Here is a 20338-nt window from a genome sequence, read left to right on the forward strand (position 1 = left end):
AAAACAATTGATGCTGTTGTTGTTGTTGTTTATAATGAGATTGAATTACTGGAGTTACTGAATTAAATGGATTGTTTGAAATTCATGCAAATCATCTTTAACTTTCTTTGAATTTATTGTCTTTTCTTTTTTTGGGTCTAGGAAGTCCTTATTATATATGAAAATTGAAATCAGCCTTTTGCAATGAATCCGAGAGTATTTAAAGTTTGTTTGGTAATCATTTCGGTTTTAGTTCTCAGTTTTGTGTTAGAGAGATAGAGGAAAAATATATAGGAGAAATTAGGGATATAGAACGGTGGAGATATAATAATAAATAATAGTGGCAGGAATGTGAAAGAAATGTTTATGAAATTATAATTAAAACTCAAAATCAAAACCGAAATGTTTCTTTGTAATGAACCCTAATTTACTTACATGTTCTCTTTTTGTTCTCATAATATTTTATTTTCCATATCATGAATTCCAGTTCAAGCCCATTGAAATACTCTTCTTTTTCTGGGCCTGGTGATGCTTTTTCCACCAGTGGCCTCAGATTGGACTTCTCCAAATCCATATGTGGTGTCTTTGTGCTATCCAGCCCAACAATTTAAACTTGGAGCTACCCTACCAGTAACTACCATGCAGCAACCTGCCTCGAAAAAATGGGGTTTAGACTGCTGTCTCAAAATCTACTTGATCTTCAATGTCCAGCCACCATGGACCATCTTTCATGATTCATGAATCATGAACATAATAAAGCAAAAAAACATATATATATATATATTTGGTCTGAAAACCCACCTGAAAATCAAATGGTCCCCCCGGACTCCGAAGGACCACCCACCTGAAAATCAAATGGTCTGAAAACCCAAATTGGTTGGCTGTTATAATCAAGGTAGATGGCACTAAATTATGAAAAATACTCATTGGCAGACAAGGAAACAAATAAACTTTTCTTATTAATATACAAACAAATAGTCATTTTCAAAAATCCCGATCAGACAATTTCCTTTTTCTGAAAAACTAGTTACATTTTGAAAAACGTTGCCGTATTCTTGGAAGGACATTGTGTATCTAAAGAAGTTGGAGAGAGAGGCAGGCTGCCAGTGCCAAGCAAACAAAAGAAGAAAGGAGAGAGAGAAAAAGCAAAAGGCCTGCTCAATTCTGTTTCCATAGATGCTCTGTCGACAGACACAATCAACTTTCCTTCCTTTCGTGAGTCTTTTGACCTAAAATAAATAAATAAACAAAAGAAGAAAGGAACCACACCCACCGGGCCACAGCCAGCTAAGCATTCCCATTTTGTGGGTCATTATTCAACGGCTATATCTCAAAAGTTCTTCTTTCAAGTTAGAATCCCATGCATCAACCTAATATTCAAAACTGACGTAATAATCTCGCCATCTTGATCGCACGGTTCAGGATTCCCCGTTCACGAAACTTGTGCATCAATCAATCGCATGCTTTTGTTAGTTGTGTGATTAAACAAAATTTTCCAAATAACAAGGGCCAAGATATTAGGAGCCCATGCATCTTTCTGGGCAATGTCACACTCCACAAAGTCATCACAATACCTTCCTTCACAGCAATTTTTGCAGTAATATCTGGCACAGAATCCGCTCCTAGATTGAGGCTGGGGCCGGGCCCCATGTGGGGGTACTAGTAGCACTTGAAAAACTTTGGGTAGATTTGCTTTTTTCCTTTTTCACTACTCTTATCTCTATGCTATGAATGTGTGTTTTTATTTTTATTTTAACAAAGCGATATTTTAACTATTTTAATGCACGGGAAGGTGATTTAACGAGCTCGCGGACGCATCTGACTTAGTCAAGGGTAACCCTCATTTGCATTTTCATAATTTTATTAGGGGTACAATTAACAAATAAAGGATAATTTCCAAAGAACAAATATACAAGCAAGCAATTGTTGACAAATTAAAAATTAATAATAAGAAGCTGACGTGACGCTCCCTGTCCCTGATGTAAACAATGGAGAATTGTGACATATGGAGGCATGTGAGACGCTCACGTGACACCTCATTGTCGTCGGTCCCATGTAGCCGAAAAGGACCCCGCAAATTTGCTTTGCCAGAGAAGCGTTTGCTACTCATCGTCATCCACGTGGCTTACCTGCTTCGCAAGATTGAATTCTTTGATTTTTCTTGGTGATGTTTTTCTATGCACGGTTGAAATTCTTCTATTTCCAGGTTATTTCTGACTGTATATTTATCAATAGATTCAATACTATAAATTAAAAAATGACGTTTGATATGATGAGATTATTTAGAATCCAGCTTTTATTTTATTTCCCAAAATATCCCTATTAAAGATAATGTCTGTTAACGTGTTGATTAATATTAGCGTATTATAAGAATTAACAGTAGTAATTGTGAAATACGAGTGAGATGATAAGTTTTGAAAGAAACAAATTAATTTGGAAACTAACTATGAATTGTGGGAGTGCCAATAGTCCTTTTTTTAGCCTTTTAGCAGGCGTAGGAATTCTAGTTTTGGAAACCAAAAACAAAAAAGTCAAATTAAGTCCCCATATTTGTAACGTCTTGTAAGTTTTTCCAGCTGTGAAAAACTCCGAGAGAGCTTCGCAAACCATATATATATATATATATATATATCTTGGACGGCGATGATCTCTCTCTCTCTCTCTCTCTCTCTCTCTCTCTCTCTCTCATAAAGTCATAAAATCATAATTCGGAACCCACAGCCCATTTAGACGTGACTCTTTTTTCATTTTCCGTCTCTGGAAGAGGCTAGGTGAGAAGGAACCTTTGTGTATAAGGTAAGCAAACCCTAGAAACATCGTCACCCACATACAACCTCCACGCCTTTAAGCCTTGTATAAATAGCAAGCTCGCCCTCTCCAAAAACCTCTCACTTTATCTTTTTCTATTGTTCATCATCTCATATATGTGGGTTGTTGAATCTGATATTCATCTATCATGAGCAATATTCCAAGATCTCTAACCGACTCCGCCCTCACCCTCTTCAATCTTGCAATCTCTGCTTCTGATCCTTGGCCTTTTTCTTTCATCTTCTTATAACCCACCAAGAAAATTCACTTCTGTTAGTCTTTCTTTAACTTTTCCACTAGACTCTGTTAGCTAGGGTATTTTTGGTTTCTGGGTACGTAATCAATATTCTTGTGATCGGAAATGGGGTTTAGCAGCGACAGGGACAACAAACACCACCACCTCAATTTTCACCTTCACTTTCCCCACCTTCTTCATCACCATGTCAAGAGCAACAAGGAGCCCAAAGACATTCCAAAGGGCTGTTTGGCGGTCATGGTGGGCCAGGGCGAGGACCAACAGAGGTTTGTGATCCCTGTGATCTACATCAACCACCCACTCTTCATGCAGCTGTTGAAGGAAGCCGAGGAAGAGTATGGCTTTGATCAGAAAGGCCCAATCACCATTCCTTGTCACGTGGAGGAGTTCCGCACCGTTCAAGGCATGATCGATAGGGAGACTTCAGTCCACTGCCGTCACCACCATAATCAGCAGCAGCACCACCACCACCACCACCAACATCATCATGTCTTGTGTTTTAGGGTTTGATTTCATTGTTGTTGGGCAGTTATGTAAATATACAATCCATATATTAATTTCCTTGGATTGATTGTTTGGTTGTGAGGACGCCTCGGGTACTTTTTTATTTCGTTGGGACATCATACTCGTATTTGGTTGTGAGTTTACGATGATCTTGGAAAGAGATCAATGGATCATATTAATGTGTATGATTTTGGGTATATTCGTTTTGGTGCCTCAATAAAGATGAAAATCACCTTTTGGGTTGGGTGCCTTTGATTTGTACATGTTCTTTTTCCGTTTCCTTTTCTTTCTTGTTGTTGATAGGTGAAATGCGTAAAACTATGAAGCTGGTTGTTGGAGATAAGAAATAGGGCTAAGGCTTACCATCGATCAGATGTTGTTGTATCTGCGGTGGTGGTGTTTAGTTTACCAATATTTTGTTTTTTGGTCCCCCAAGTCGTTCACATTTGCGTTTTCGCCGCAAAACCCATTCACTTAGGGGGTAATTAACTTGCACTTAAACTAGTATTATGCTTGAATGACGAGTTATTCTTATCTAATTGAATACGTCAACTGAAATATTACGTTTTATAAGACATTGACTTCCTATAGATATAGATATAGATAAAATGGCAAGGCAGAAAGTAATACATATTTGACTCAATCATTTGCTTCGCCTTCGTTTCGTATAGATTAGTTTGTTTGACTTTCCACCGCTTCCCATGTGCACAAATGTGAACTACTCCATTGGGGGCGTGTAAAACATGCTCTTCTTTCAAAGGAACCTTTCTTAGTAATCATTCGTCGATTGGCACACGTAAACGGACCATACCCAAAATGGGACGCCAAACTCAATACAATATGAATGACCAAACAAAACCATCTATCTGATTCTGGCCGCTATTTTACTCCTCGACGCTTCCAGACCTATATTTGCCCAAGTGAAAAAGTTCAGGCGAAAAGGCAATCATATATTGCTGGCCTTGGAAACAATTTGTAACATAAAGCTTAGAGTACTGAAAAATCAAGTAATGTCAACATTCCTCGCATTGCACTAATTATTCTCCTTGTTGAAATCATAATTCAAAGTATGCAGAATGTCCGTATAGATGGCTTTTGGTATCGGAATGTAAATGCAGAAACTCGTACAAATGTAAATGCAGAAACTTTCTTGGTTTCCATTTTGCCTCGAGGATCTCAACAAAAGTCACAACTGGTACAGTATCATGCATTATTTTTACAAATATCTTCATGTGTTTTCAAGGGTCTTCTCTTGAGCAACTCTTTTGCATAAATTCTTACAAACTATTGGCATCGACCCATATCTCTTCAATCTCAACCTCACACTCAACTTTCACCTTCACTCTCCAAAGGGATGACGAGGTTTATAAAAAATTGGAAAAACACTTTCAGTAAAAAAAATTGGTAAAAAATTATATATCCCTGCTTACATTTACCGCTGTCTAGTATTGGAACTACGTACTGTTACACCATGCAAAAATTTGGTGTATCCAAGGAAGGTAAGTTTTCCATCTGAAGTTCGGATCCAGTCATTGAGTAAAGGGTAAGAGGTAGGCCCCAGATTCATTTCCTGCATAATGTTTCATTATTCTTGAGTTTGCTATTTTGAAAGTAAAACTCATGCAGATTCTTGTTCCATATGCTATTTTGAAAGTAACATCTACATGAGCAATTATACGAAAAACTGATGTGCATACCTGTGCCAACTCCTCCACAGAGATGACCCGGTTTCCTTCATTTTCAAAATACTCAAAAGCCGTACTTGCAATCTTCTCCCATCCTTCATGAGCTTCTAGCTGATATGTACTTATTGCAGCAACGCAAAACTCTTCGAAGTCCAATTTCTTGTGTGAGAGTGGTTCCATCTTAAATTTAAAACTAGAATATGAGAATATACCTCACGCAAAAGCCACAATAACACAAATAGAAAAATGAACTAAAAAAGTTGCTTTGTTATCAATACTATCGATTCTGTGATCAAGGCTGTATTTGTCAATAGAAACAATAAGCCAAAAAAGTCCAACAAGAGCACAAAAGATGAGACATTCTAGAGTCCTCCAATATTAAGAAAAAATGGGGTTTTCTCTTTGTTTGTTTCATTAAATACAACCTTCACAGAAACAGGCTGTTATCTCATCTGACCTATCCCAAGATATGCAACAGTGTGCAGTTTGTCATTTGAAAAAAATTAGCACAGAGAAATTCCACTGAAGTTTCAATGTTATATAGGTATCTACTATACGTGAAAATAACAAACAGTTTTGGGAAAATTGCTTCGTTCAAATCAAAGAAAGTGCACTGAAGGCAACAATATCTCTTACCACATTTATAATGTCATGAACCCTTGACTCCTTCATGGCATCAGTTGAATTTCTCATGAGGGCCTACAGTATTTTTCTTGATAAGTTGAAATGTCATTATAAAACAATGAAAGATAAACAAATTTAAAATTTCTACCTACAGCACTTATTGGACATGTTGAATAGCCGTAATATACCATGCACATAGATAATACGTGTCCAAAAATGACCCAAAGAGGGATGGTTAAAGCAATTAGAACGATGACTAACCGTTCTGAAATTATCAAGGGACACATATCCATGTTTAGGATCCAAGAGCCTAAATTGAGCCCTAAGATAGTAGAGCTCATCTTCTGTTATAGCCTTGGAAAGAGCCTGTGCATAAAGAAATATGTTACAAACTTACAAAAGATGCCAGCACATACGTTTTGCCAACCTCCACTCAGGATTGAATGCTAAACAAATGCAACTTCTACTATACACCCTGTTTTGCCCACATTTTTATCTTCTTTTTTAAGGTTTTTTTTTTTTTTTTCCTTTTCATATTCGCGAGGATTGGGAAGGCACGTATCTTGTAAATGTATGTTACCTTTAGTGCTGCATGCTTGAAAGGTGTGGCACGAACATATGACTTAACCAACTTGTAGATTAATATATCTAAAGGCACATCATGTTTTTCATCCCGTAACCATGGGTGAGCTGTGAACACAGGAGATAACTATCAACATATATCAAAAGAAAATAACTGCAAATGCCACAAGGAGGGAAAATTTAGTGCAAAATTAAAAATTAAAAATTAGAAACTAGAGAGAGTTATATTTTGAATCCATTGAGGATTGTGAAAGTATTTAAAACCCACTTACTTAAAGCTTGGGCAGCAGTCATTCTTTTTCTGTGGTCCTTGTTCAAAAGCCTTTTCAGAAAATCTTTGGCTTCTGAGGACACTGCAGGCCAAGGTGTATCATTAAAGTTAGGATCAGCTCTTAGCACTGAACGAAATATTCCTGATTCAGTTCGTGCCCAGAAAGGTCTACTTCCACAAAGCAGTATATACGTTATGACACCAATACTCCACATATCAGCTTCAAGACTGTAAGATCTATGTAAGACTTCAGGTGCAACATAGTATGCACTTCCAACAATATCATTGAGGCGTTGATCTGCACATGTAGAACTAAATGGGCTGTGAAAACAATGTAATGTTCTGATAATTGAAGTTCTCATAGTTAAATTGATTCCTAAGAAGGTAAGTTTGTTCTCAAAAGAACATGAACAACATATCAGGAAAAAAAAAAAAAAAAAGCCCCTTTGAAATATACTAGAAGGAAGAAAAAAAACTTCCAATGAAATAAATGGTTAGAGAAGATGCTAATAGGACTAGGAGAACTTCATGACACAAACAATTTGCAGCTATATATTATACATTGAAGCCAAAGGATAGTGTGTAGAAAGCAACCATTACCGGGCCTAATAAAATCAGAGAGACCAAAATCAATAACCTTCATTGGAGCATCCTCATTTCTTGTGGTAAAAAGAAAGTTCTGCCAAGCAGTCATAACAAGCAGAGTAATTAGTTATTGGTTGGAATGAGAACTGTAGACACAAAACAGAAGTACATGTGAACATGCACAATTATTCTATTCTTTTCCAAATGCAATAATTAGTTAACTGGAAATACAATTGTTAGTTCAAACTCTTTGAATGTAGTACCTCTGGCTTTAGATCACGGTGCACAACACCTTGAAGATGACAGAAGGCTGTTACACTTAAAATTTGCACAACAATAGTCTTAGCATCTCCTTCTGTATATCTTCCACCCCTGCCACCAAGGAGTGATTAAGAATACATCCTTGAACTCATAAAATCCGAAAGTGCAAATCACAAATACAATACAAGAAAACAAAGCATTTCATTCTACCTTGACAAAATTTTATCCAGTAGTTCTCCACCTTCACACAACCTAAAAAGTCAACAAGATCAGAAAGCTTCAAAACAGGCTTATCTACTAAATTCTTCTCATCAATTCAAAAAAATATACTGATATATTCATACAAATCAACCACTAAGCAACAATTCACATGATTTCCTACGTAACAAAGTTGAGCTATGACTCCAAGATATTGGTTTTTATTTAAAAAAAGACTAAATACTATTAAATAATAATAATAATTAAAAAAAAAAAACAAGAGAGCAAGGTCATACTCCATGACTATGTAGACATTATTGGCATCCTCAAATGCATCGTAAAATCTGACCAGATTCTTATGTCCAGATAATGCTTTCAGTATTTTCACCTCTCTACGAACATCTTCAATAGCTATTGCTGTTGTCATCTGCGAAAAATCCCTCATTTAATTACCAATATGCCTTCAAATTAAAAGTTAAATTTTGTAAGTTAGTAAATCATGTATGAATCCTGCCTCACCTATATAATACATGCAGATGAGAAAATATGGAAGGTCAGTACAAATTAATGACCTAAAACTCCTTTAAAAACGTTTCGCAGACAAAGATCAACAGGCTCAAAACATGTACAAGCCAAAAGATTTACCCAAATTCAATCCCCCAGACTTGTTGCAGGGAAGGCATAATTCGCATAACCATGCTTAACCAAATGATCAGACTGTTCATCATTTGATTTGCCTCTCTCAATTTAAAACAAAGTTATAAAAGCTTATACTAAAAACAATAATTGCTTCAACTCAAATTGTGCACTTTGACCTTCTAATTTATCCATAGAATGTTGCCACATATACTTTTTCTGATGATTTGTATTTTTCATTTATTCCATATTAACTTAAATACACAAAGAAAACAAGCTTATCTACCAAACAAGAAAATGCACATTCAACTAAATTATGAAAAAGAACATATAAATCGTAGTATGAGCAAAACCTTCGCTTTGGCTATGATCTTGACCGCGACAGGCTGTCCCTTGAGCTGTCCCTTCTTGCCCTTGGCCGAGCAAGTGTGACCAAAATGCCCTCGACCCACCTCCTTCCCCAGCTCAAACTTTGCCCCAAAGTTCTTCCCATACCCGAAGCTTTTGTCTAGTGCTCTATCAGCCTCGACTTGGTCTCCTTGATGCTCCTCCGGTATCGGCCCGTCCTTTGGCTTCGCCTCACGCCCCTGTCGCCTTCGAAGTGCCGCCATAATCGGCTTCGCCGGTGACGGTGGAGGCAAGGGCCACCGGAATTTCCTTCCCGGCGTCCTCGCCGGAGACGGAGCTATTCCGGCGGGTAGTGGGCTCTGCAGCGGACTCGCCGAGAAAGAGTTCGCCGGAGTTTCTTTGCCGGAGTGAACATCGGTGGTGCTGGGGCTCGGTGGCACCGGGGCGACTGGCGAATGTTTTGACTGTTGGCGGCCGGTGGGTTCGTTGTCGGCCACCGAGACGTTCTTGCTGCAACAATGTCCCATCGTTGAATTTAGGGTTTTGGCGGAGGAGGAGTCAAAGTAAGAACATCGGACGGTGGAGAGAATTCGACGACTTACAGTGGCGGGAGAGAGAAAGAAGGAAGAAGGAAAGAAAGTGAATAAGAAAGAGAAGAGAGTGGTGTCTTGAAATGCTGGTGCCTTGAGTTTGAATGTTGGAGTTATATGCTAATTTGACAGCTAACCAGGGGCATTTATGTTGAATGGTTAATACCTGGCCGTTGATCTTAATCGTCTATAATTTTCTGCGGATCTCATCCGCAATTATCTATCAATTGCACTCACCCCCTGCTCATCGTAAATTTTCATTTCCACTTTTACCTTTAATCCCTACTCTCTTTTTTCCTCTTAATATAAGCAATATTAAAATTAAAGAATTCAAATACAGCCTCCAGGTAGACCTATCAATGGATTGGAATTTAATCCGTATCCGGTGTAATTAATAGGAGGTAGATTGGGCTTCTTAATCTGATAATTCGATTACAATATGAATTTGGTAATCTGATTATAAATGAATCTTTATATGAATTATAGTTGATCTGATATGATAATAATCTGATATGACTTAGTATGATAAAATATCAAATTTTGATATAAAAAGTAGATAAATACAATAAAAGAACGAGATTGAAATTTTTATTTGTTATAAATATCAAAATAAATTCGATAATAATATAATCTGATTCAAATTTGATGTGAAACGTATATGATTTGATAGGTAAAATTCGATAGTTTGAATACGATATGAAAATGATAAACCGATTATAAATGTTTTGAAAGGATGATATGTGAATCCACCAAAGTAAGCTAATTCTTTAATAAATAAAAAACAAGTGAAAAATAGTTATAGTTTTGTAATGGATCATCCACCATATAAAGATATAAAGATAAAATTTTGGAAAAACTCAGAAGTTTTGATATAACGTAGTTTGGCGTCATACTGGTGTCTATACACAAGCATGAATTCAGAGAAACCAACATATTATTTAAATGTGGCTATTGACGAGATTGCGGGTGGTAATTAAGAATAAAAACAATTGGATTAACCGCATTAATCGAATCAAATTGCGGAATATTTTCTTCCTTCTTAAAAAATATTATATTGTTGGGGGATTGGGATCGGAGGGGGATGGGACAGAATTTCTCCTCCTCAAAAACTTCGAGATCGTCATTTTCTAGTTTTATAAAGAAACCTCTCTTTCTTTGAATACAACGCTCTGCTGGTTTTATTTTTAATATTTCATATGTATTATAATTATTTAATTCATCAATAATTAAGTTCACTATAGTCATGCATAATTCACAGGTCACGGTGAACTTGATTTGAGAATCACCATACCCACCAATCAATAAGTAGGTGACCAAATCAAGTCATCGAGAATTGAAGCTTTGAACAAGTTGGAAAATTTCTTATCTGCCCCTTTCTTAATATAAAAAACCAAACAAAGTTGGAATTTTTCTCTCTGCCGTCTTTCTTCTGCTTCTTCTACCTATGACATATAGAACTCAACCAGTCTGATACGTGCTGATATACATTTGAAATTTCTCTTGAATCTCATCTACTTGTAACAACAAGGATACTGAAATTGTCTCACCCTTGTATTTGGCAATTCAAGTCTGCAAAAAGTTGGTAACCATGATTACAGGCTATACTTATCAGGTCGAGTGTCGTGACGAGGAAAAAAACTTACTTATAACGGGAATAATACTGTTTTGTTATTCCCGATCAATAAGATAATGATATGTGAAAAAATTATCATATATATCACTACATTATTTATCGAAAATAGCAAAAAGTATTATCCCCGTTATAAGAGAGTTTCTCTCAATACAGAGGTGTGAGAATAGACACACGGATGACATGATCGAGCCGCCTCACCTACAACTTTCTCGCCGACGTTTGCTGGTGCTGCTATACTAGAGCCCACACTGTGTTAGCCTTGGATTATATTTATTAAATTCACCCCAAAAACTTATATTGGCCCAACTCGTATTATGTTTAGAGACCGATCCTTTGTTGGGCTTTGAATAAGTTAAGTTTCTGAAAATATTTAACTCATTCATCGAAAAATTTTATCATTTGGAAAGAAAAAACGAAAACAATAACATCAAGGATTATAATTAGGGATGGGTATTGAGACCGAAAAATCATAAGACCATACTGCATTGGATGGAAAAAATTAGAAAAAAACAGTGTTGATTAAAAAATCAACAAATCGACATCAAATCTAACCAAACTGGCTCAACAAGTACAAAATTCGAAGAAGTATGTTAAATAGATAATTGTCAGCCGTTGATAAATTATTTATGAATCCCTCTTCCATCAATCGAGCTCGCGTAAAACATTTATAGGGGTTAAAATTTATATAAATATCTAAAATAAAAAACAAATCTAAAGAGAAAAAGGTTTATGTCCACGTGGCGCTTGGAAGCGTGGACAATCATGCAATGGTAGAGAAATTGCCCTATAAATGGCGGGAGCCTCACCTACTTGTAATTTTCTCACATTCAATTATCTTTCTCTCTCCATTTATCTCTCTCTCCCTCGTAAACTCTTCGCTAATTACATATCAACCCCTCAAAAACCCTCCAATCCTATAACACCCCCAAATCGTCACCAGGGTACTTCCCCTTCTCCATCGTTTCGGTAGAGTAAGTCCATTCCCGTTCCGGTCCCTTTTGTCTCATAAATTCCTGCAGTTATATGGTTTTGCATTTTCCCCTTTTCTTTGAGCTTCTCGAACCCTAGGGTTTCATTAAGCAGAGTGAGTGAGAGAGTTGGAGTTGTACCGTAGCTTCTGATTCAATGGAGGCTACGGCCGCTGCGCGTGGTAGTTCGATGCCGATGCCACCACCGCCTACGCGCAAAGAGTGGCGCGCCGTCTCCGACCATCATTCGGCACGAAACGTCGGGGATGAGGTACTAGTTTGCTAAAAACCACTGGCATTTGAGTTTTTTGGTTGCTTGAATAATTTAAATAGATAAAAGAAAAAGAAATTTGGAACAATGAGTTTTTAAGTTGGGTTGTGTATGTCAAAAGCCCTTCACTAATTTGAGGATTAGGGTTTGCAGGTTGTGTTTATCCTTTTTATTGTTTTGGTACTAAGAATGCAAAAAACCCTTTTTTCATTATGCCTGATGTGTACACTAGGGAGGGTGAGTATCATAGGTTATTTATTTCTGATTTCAGCTCACTTATTTTTCCGTGTCTGTTGGTTTCCTCTTCTTTTGGTTAAAGGTTTGAATTTGGTGCTTGTGGGTAGGTGTGTAATGTTATATTCGCATGACTTGACATGTCTACAAGATTGTAATTTCTAAATACTTGAAGGAGAACATTTTGGTGAATGTGCATACAATTTGAATGAAGCAACCTTGACTTTCTTCTGGCAAAAAAAAGAAATCACAATTTTCTGTGGAATGAGATTATCATGAAAAAGAACAACGACTTTCTGTCTCATGATTAAGAAGTAAAAATGAAGGAAAATTTCACAATTCATTAGTTCTTTGAATGCTGAGTAATTGGATGAGGAGAAATGTACAGTTGGGTGCTTTGCAATATAATTTGGTATTCATTTATATATAAAAATAATAATGTACCTTAGAAATTCTTTAGGATTAGTTAAGTGAAGTTTTTGCCTTTTTGTGACTGAATTCATGGGAAAAATGTGTTACTTGTACAGCATTTGTATTTGTTGCTTTTCCATTGTTTTGTTCTTGAATTGGGCATCTTCCCATGTGCAGGAGTTGGAACGATCAAAACTAGGCCAATCAGATGAGAGAACAATATATGAGGTAAAGATTTTGATTCTAGTTTAACTTGTATTCTGAAGGATTCACTGAAAGCGAAGTTGATTTGTTGTTTATCAAGGTGCAGCAGGGGAGAGAGCCGGTTGATGTGGACTTCTGTTCAATCACAATAGATGGGACTTTAGACCAAGACCTTTTGCAGCAGCAGATTGATGATGTTTCTAGGCAACGAGAAGAACTGCAGCATATGGAGATTGAGCTTAAAGCTCAAATGATTGCAACATCTGAGATAATTGAACTACAAAATAACTTTGATGCTCAAATAAAGGACCATGCTAATGCTGCCGCCAAGCTTCAGGTTTTCGTTGATAATTGGATTGTACTTTATAATGTGTATTTTGATAGGGGTTTTTCAAATTTCAAGTACAAGAATCTCATCAGACGTGATGATTATAGAAGTTATGCTAGCATGCTTATAGTGATTTTATAATGTCACATGCGTATCCCACTTTTTTTTGAATTTGGGGCAAATTTAAGGCTCAAAAGTTATCCCTTAAACTACTTTGTTAGCTTATTTCCTTGAGATATATGTGTAGAATGAACTACTGACAGTTGTTTCTAAATTGTGGGTCCACATACGGTACAGGAGCAACTACATGAAAGGGAGCAGAACATACATGATCTGGAAAGGAAAATGGAAGAGAAAGATAGAGAGCTGCATGCTATAAAATTAGATAATGAAGTGGTAACTTGAATGCTTCTGTTTTGATATGTTTCTATTTGCTATTGGTTGGAGCTGTTTGGAAGAATAATTTGCAAATTCTTATTCTTTTGATTTTCATAATGTTCTGGCAGGCCTGGGCTAAAGAGGACCTTCTTAGAGAACAGAACAAAGAATTAGCAAATTTCAGGTACTGACCTGTTTGTTTAACTTTTTTACTGCGCTTTTAAGCTCCTTTCCCATAATGCACGCCGAGTTCTTCACTGGATTTACTTGAATGCAATGAAATATTCTTGTTTTACTGCTGCATGATATTTAAAGGCTTTGTATTAATGTTTTTGGTTAATAGTGCCGTGGGTTGAATTTTTAATCATATGAAAGAATTTGAATGGGTTACTGTTTGCTACAGAAGAGAACATGACCATTCGGAAGCTGAAAGAGCGCAGCATATACAACAAATACATGACCTTCAAGAACATATTCAAGAAAAAGATAGGCAGCTTATTGAGTTACGGGAACAGGTCTGTTTATTTGCACATATTTGATGTACGTGTATATCTTCAAGAACTCAAGTTTTCAAGCATATAAATGGTATTCCGAACAAACAAATTCCCATCATGGTATTGTTTTGTAATGCTAGACAGTGAATAATAAGTGAGATACAATTTGGAACAAATTGAATAGTATTTTCAGGAAGGAGTTGCATACTAATTTAGTTCTAGGGATGCAGCGAGGACAGTACCTGATAGTGTTAATATTTTCAGCATAGGCTCGCTCAAGAAACCATTCTCTATAAGGACGAACAGTTGAGGGAGGCCCAAGCGTGGATCACTCGTGTTCAGGAAATGGATGCCTTGCAGTCAACTACAATACAAGCTGAATTGCGGGAACGTACAGAACAATATAATCAGCTCTGGCTTGGTTGTCAAAGACAGGTTGGTTTGTTTTCTTTCTCTATCTCGTTTTAAGGTATTTTCTTCTCTTGCAACTTGGGGCGCATGTACAAATGTGGGCACGCAGCCACACACACATTGTGTGCATGTCTATATGCCGAACTTTCATTTGTTTTTTTTTTGCTATAGTTTTTCCAAATCACAAGTGATGTTGATACTGTACTTACTTGTAACAAGTTTTGTTTTCTGCTAAGCTTGACCACATGACTTTGATTTTTTGTTGGATCATTGATTTCAGTTTGCTGAGATGGAAAGACTTCATATGCATTCAATACAACAGCTTCAACTTGAGCTGGCTGATGCAAGAGAAAGGAGTGGAACTTACACTGATGAATCACGCATAGCACAATCAAATTCTAAGGATGCATCTCAATTTGGTCAGAACAATGGAAACCAGCTCGATATGAATACATCAAGTGGAAATACAGGGGCCATCCCAAATGGGAATTCAGATGATGTTCAATCATTTCCTTCAACTGGAAATGCATCAACTCAGGTAGTTGCTTCTTTTTTGTGGTTATTACTGGTATTGAATTAGGCAATAGTTCTTCTGAAATATTTTGGATTTGAGAGGTAAGAGGAAGGAAATGAAACATGGATAAGGTCCTCAGTTTGAAATGAAATTGATAAATAGAAATTTAAATATATCATTCGATAACCTTAATTTTTCTGGATCATTATTAGATCGACCATGTTGCTGGTGTTCCAATTTCTCCATCATCTCTACTTGGGATGCCTTCCTATCTTCCACCTGGACAGGTGACTGCTCTGCATCCATTTCTTATGCATCAACAAGGGGTACCCCATTCAATGCCACCACATGTTCCTCAGTCCCATGTTGGGCATTTTCACTCAGTACCTGCAGTGTCATCTCATCAACAGTGGCAGAACCAACAGGTGGTGATACAAGAATATATCTTTTCTGTCCTGATTATTGTAATATACAATGGTTACATATTTACATTCTTTATTTTCTCTTTTTAGGCTCCATCGGAGGGTTTGCAGATATCTACACAAAATGAACTTCCATCGTCCCAAAATGATCAAAGCATAATAAGATCAGATGCAAAGTACAACTATGAAACATCTGTTAATGGACAATCACTTCATCAAGACTATTTGGATGTTCAAATTAACCAAGGCGCAGAGTCTGATCCTGTAATATCGTCGTCCAGTGGGGAAGCACAGGTATTCTTGTTATTTTTCTTGTTATTTTTTCCCCAAAAATTGAGTAGAAGCACCTTAATTATTTAATTTCAGGTGCTCCAGTCAATTGATAGAGGTTTCTTGGTCTCATCCCAACCTGAGCAGAGCTTGCAACAAATTTCTTCCCAATTCCACAATTCTTTAAGACTGGATTCTCTTGAACAGAACAGTGAAATTAAGGTATTTAACTTTTTTTAAAATTATTTTCTCACTTTATAGGATTAGGCTGTGTGCAGAAAGTAAGTAGAGAAAAAAATTCATACTAACTTGCATTTGAACAGGCTTCGGAGCAAAATGTTCAGACCTTGACTGGTCATGGCTTGGAGGGACAAGTTTTAACTACAGAACAACCAATTTCTACCACCAGTCTGTCAAAACCTGATACTTCAATCCCTTCAGTCAACCTCATGGAAACCACAATTAACAATGCTGCTGGTGCAGTTTTGCCTGAATTGTTTGCCTCAACCGGGCACAAAAATGCACCGGCAGTGGGAAAGACATCAGAGACTGCGCTTCTTGATGAAAGGTCATTGTTGGCTTGCATGGTTCGCACAATTCCGGCTGGTGGTAGAATTCGCATTAGTTCAACGGTGAGCCTACATTTTATCTACTAGGTCTTTGTAGTGAGTGTGGCATTTTCTATTTTTCTCATTTCTAGTTTAGTTGATAATATTTTTTGCTCTAAGTTCAGCTACCAAATAGGCTTGGGAAGATGCTTGCACCTTTACACTGGCATGATTACAAGAGAAAGTATGGAAAGCTTGATGACTTCGTGGCTAGTCATCGCGAAGTAAGTTGTATAAATGATTTAGAATGTTTCTGTTTTTGTATGGATGTATATTATCTCATGAGGACCTTAATTTGTATTTTTCAGTTATTTGTGATTGAGGGCGACTACATTCAGCTTAGGGAAGGAGCACAAGAAATGATAGCAGCTACCGCTGCTGCTGCGAAAGTTGCTGCTGCTGCTCTAGCATCATGTCCTTACTCTTCAAACTTGCCTTCTGTGGCTGTTACTCCAGTGGCACAGACTCACCGCTCAAGGAAGATATCATCTCTTGATTCCCAAAACGTGGTCATTTCAACTGCTAATGCAACTGATAATCACTTGCAGTCTGTAAAGCAGAACCATCAATTAAATGGTGTATCCTTTGGTGTTCCTGGAGGTCTCTCAAATGTAAAGATTTTGAGCAAATCGAAGGAATCTTGGGAACTGAATGGCCCTGAAACTAAGTCAAGCCAGTCATCTGTGCTTTTGAATGGTGGAAATGGAGCAATTCTGGATAGATCGAGTGCGAGCAGTACCCAGAGCTCAGGGTTGACCAATGGCCGGTTGGGCTCGAATCTTGTCGGGAAACAACATGGCAGGTGTGCCTCTCTAAACCTTCAAAACTTTTGCAGTTGTATTGTGGTGGATTATGTAGTTAGGCCTACTGATTTATCATTATGTAATGTGCTTAATGGGTTGTTATTGTGACAGGATGAGCAATGCTGCTGCCTTTACTTCCAGAAGATAGTAAGTACGATTACTCAAATATTGAAATTTGATGGTTGATAGTTAATATAATAATAACTAAAATTTCTTTATTATTAGGTTGTGCTTGCAATGAGGAAGCACATGCAAAATTTGTTCTTTTTTTCCCTAGTTTTCATTGTACAAATTCTCACTAGCAGTGTTAATTTGGTGTTGGCAGGAGAGAGAGCAGGGAAAGCATCATCTTATTGTGGACCAGTGTGCGGACAGAAGATTATTTTGGAATGGCAACAAGATTATTATGTGGGAGAATGAATACATCCTCGTAGATTGAATGACCATCAACCTTTTGCATCTTGTAGAATTCTCTGATTGGAAACGTTTGCCCTCCTTTGTTTTGTTTTTTGTTTTGGGTTTAAAAGCCTGTTTTATCATACTCAACTGTATCTGATTCTGCAGTGATTGATATTCATGCACAAAATTGCTTCTGTGCGCATCTCTGATCTGCTCCTTTTGTTCGCGGATGCTTTAATTCTTAAACAATAGTTTTTATTTTTCTTTTATTTTGTCTTTCCTGATTGGCTGGCTAATTGGGCTGAGATCCGCCCACAAAGTTTCTATTTGTTGAAAGCCCCCACTGGTTTCACCAAAAAAGAAGCCTCCACTGGGTTTCGTTTGTTTTATTTTGTGGGCATTGGAATAGTAAAATGCCCTTGTACCTGAAACGAGTTCCAAAGGCCTAACGAATTTTGACGAGTAAAAGACGAACTCAAAGCATTTGCGAGTGATGGACAACATATGACCAAATGAAATTTGTCACATTAGATAGATACAATTCAAGACATTTTTCTCTTTATATACACGTGCTATTGGGGAGACGAATTCAAACACACAATCTCGAGTGGAAAGGTATTTGTTCATATGGCAAGTCTTGTTCTTGGTCTGAGGATTGTAATTTTACTTATACATTAAATAATTCAAGAAGCATTGCTACAATTTAGAAAACATTGTGCCAAGCTGAAATTTAGTAGGTCCAAGAATATACGAATACGATCCGTTATGGGTTATAAGCACACCTACTTGTGCGAGAGGGGCGTGTCTAAAAGCCCAGTTGTTTAAACGACGTCGCTTTGGTCGAAGGCTACGTAGAATTGAAGATCAGAAAGCAAAGCCAAAAAGCCAACACGAAGAAAGAAGAAAGGAAAAAAAAGGGAGGAGAAGAAGATGGGTTACGTTCTGAGAGTGAGATTGGCATCGTTTTTCGGCGGAGCTGCGGTGGCGTCCTTTCTTGGGCTCTATATCCTTCACAATGATTACAAGGTTGCCCACCAGGCCATTTCTCAACAGGTACGTCTTTTCTTCTTTCTTTTTTTTAGAATTTGCATCCCCAATTCTTAGGTCTTTATCTTTTCCCTCATTTCGGTACCTTCCATTTTTGTGTGTAGACGGAATGTTGAATCTTCAAGTGGATCTTGAAAATGGGTGTGTAAAAAATATGTTGTTTTTTCTATTATATTTGTGAAACCCCACGGCTGTTAGGCTCAAAATCGATTATGAAAAGTTAAAAACAAACTTGCAGAAAATGATTGATGAACATTTTCTTTTATTATTTGGAATTAAAAAGACATTGGTTCTTAAAGCTTTTGAGTAAATATCATGAATTGCTGCTGAGTAGGTCAAATTAGTTTGTTTAGGAGGAGTGAGGCATTTGAAATTCTTTCGGCCATTGATGACATTGATTGGTATTGTGGTTTCCATCGTGGTCTTTTATAGTTCCCCTTCTGGCTATGAACGAATCATAACCCGTCCGTAATGTTTTGTTCTTTTTGTCTAGTTTGAGCTCAAAAAATTTAAATTTCCCTCTTTTGCATCCTGTTTTGGATCCCTATCTACTAGTTACGTGTGAGCTTTGATGGTTGCTCTTTAGAGCAATCAATTATCTATTGATTGTCTACTTGCAGTCATTTGGATTGATTTTAGCGGGTACCCCTATTGGTTCTTTTCAACTGATTTGCTTATCAAATTGAGGGAAAAAAAGAGATGATTTCAATTAAAACTAAGGCTATGTATACAGTCGACCGCATATGTTTATAGGCTATCTTTAAAATAAATTGTGTATGATGTATCCTTTTGTGGTGTGAAACAAGCATCCCTTACTATTTAGGACAAGAAAAGAGTCCTTGATTTAACCAGTCCCTTCTGTTGATTGGGTAAAAGCAATTTTGCTAATAACATAATGCTGCTGGAACTGGTCATGAAGAATGACAGTATCCGTGCTTTAAAACTGTTCACAGGTGCTCCTACGCACGCACACATGCAACCTGTAAATTCACTATCCACTCCGCTGACTCAAATTTTGAGAAAGCTACCTAAGAAGCACTTATGATGCAATGGTATTTTTTCGCATGCATGTTTGTTTGATTTATGTTCTTATGTTGACATGATGGGATCTTTACTATATCAGGCCTTTTAGGGGTTGCATTTTTACTGCCATGAGTGTTTAATAGTTTCTAGGCATTTAAAGGATAGAAGAATTGTGAATGTTTTTTCTTTGTTTCTCCAGGTGAGAGGCCTCCATGAGTCATTGGATAGACGAATTTCAACTCTCGAAAGTTTAAAACAAACCGAAGCTTCACAACCTGCAGAAGCAGCTGAATAGATGCCTTGAGAATGCTAGTGCAGTTGAATCCTGTGGCACGAAAGATCCTTTTTGTCTCGTGTTTTTATGCAGATGGTTTCTATGTAGTTTCTCCTCCCTTTGCAAAGAATAATTACTTATGACATAATTGGTCTGTTTGGTATGCCCAATCATTTGTGATTTACTAGAATACTTTTGAGTATTTGTATTCTCGTATCAGATGAAAACAGTGACTAGGTCTGAGAGAAATTATGCATCCGACTATCGGTTATGGCTATGAATATGTTGTTGAAATTTTTATGGTATGTGCTTTTGGGTG

The 20338-nt window shown here is 37.1% G+C and overlaps 4 protein-coding genes across 10 annotated transcripts; 3 read left to right on the forward strand and 1 right to left on the reverse strand.

Moving 5' to 3' along the window:
* Nucleotides 1-2674: 2674 nt before the first annotated feature.
* On the forward strand, nucleotides 2675-3810 carry LOC117618770 (auxin-responsive protein SAUR32). The gene has a single exon (XM_034348495.1). It carries the CDS (start codon nucleotides 3149-3151, stop codon nucleotides 3551-3553), a length of 405 nt encoding a protein of 134 aa, XP_034204386.1. The 5' UTR covers nucleotides 2675-3148; the 3' UTR covers nucleotides 3554-3810.
* Nucleotides 3811-4682: 872 nt separating this feature from the next.
* Nucleotides 4683-9469, reverse strand: LOC117618860 (CDPK-related kinase 4-like). 2 transcript variants are annotated; one of them, XM_034348604.1, is made up of 11 exons: nucleotides 8743-9469; nucleotides 8050-8180; nucleotides 7766-7807; nucleotides 7558-7666; nucleotides 7310-7388; nucleotides 6711-7007; nucleotides 6437-6546; nucleotides 6118-6222; nucleotides 5869-5931; nucleotides 5245-5412; nucleotides 4683-5117 (listed from the first exon to the last, which is right to left on the reverse strand). In XM_034348604.1, the coding sequence occupies exons 1-11, from the start codon at nucleotides 9262-9264 to the stop codon at nucleotides 4980-4982; spliced, it is 1764 nt and encodes a 587-aa protein (XP_034204495.1). In that variant the 5' UTR covers nucleotides 9265-9469; the 3' UTR covers nucleotides 4683-4979. The 2 variants fall into 2 exon arrangements, with proteins under 2 accessions (XP_034204495.1, XP_034204496.1); XM_034348605.1 differs by lacking the exon at nucleotides 6118-6222.
* Nucleotides 9470-11777: 2308 nt separating this feature from the next.
* On the forward strand, nucleotides 11778-17942 carry LOC117617715. Of its 6 annotated transcripts, none has more exons than XM_034347212.1 (16): nucleotides 11778-12199; nucleotides 13022-13072; nucleotides 13155-13385; nucleotides 13674-13772; nucleotides 13883-13938; nucleotides 14161-14269; nucleotides 14513-14683; nucleotides 14940-15197; nucleotides 15386-15598; nucleotides 15686-15889; nucleotides 15962-16087; nucleotides 16189-16497; nucleotides 16599-16697; nucleotides 16782-17275; nucleotides 17388-17423; nucleotides 17602-17942. In XM_034347212.1, coding segments are annotated over exons 1-16 (2571 nt in total). In that variant the 5' UTR covers nucleotides 11778-12085; the 3' UTR covers nucleotides 17603-17942. The 6 variants fall into 6 exon arrangements, with proteins under 6 accessions (XP_034203103.1, XP_034203099.1, XP_034203105.1 ...); XM_034347208.1 differs by having other exon boundaries at nucleotides 11797-12199; nucleotides 13149-13385; nucleotides 14158-14269; XM_034347214.1 differs by having other exon boundaries at nucleotides 11797-12199; nucleotides 13149-13385; nucleotides 14158-14269; nucleotides 15971-16087.
* A 561-nt stretch (nucleotides 17943-18503) lies between these two features.
* Nucleotides 18504-20338, forward strand: LOC117617716. The gene is made up of 2 exons (XM_034347215.1): nucleotides 18504-18728; nucleotides 19945-20338. Exons 1-2 carry the CDS (start codon nucleotides 18606-18608, stop codon nucleotides 20038-20040), a joined length of 219 nt encoding a protein of 72 aa, XP_034203106.1. The 5' UTR covers nucleotides 18504-18605; the 3' UTR covers nucleotides 20041-20338.

This window comes from Prunus dulcis, chromosome 2 (genome assembly GCF_902201215.1).
Source record: "Prunus dulcis chromosome 2, ALMONDv2, whole genome shotgun sequence".
Taxonomy (NCBI): Eukaryota; Viridiplantae; Streptophyta; class Magnoliopsida; order Rosales; family Rosaceae; genus Prunus; species Prunus dulcis.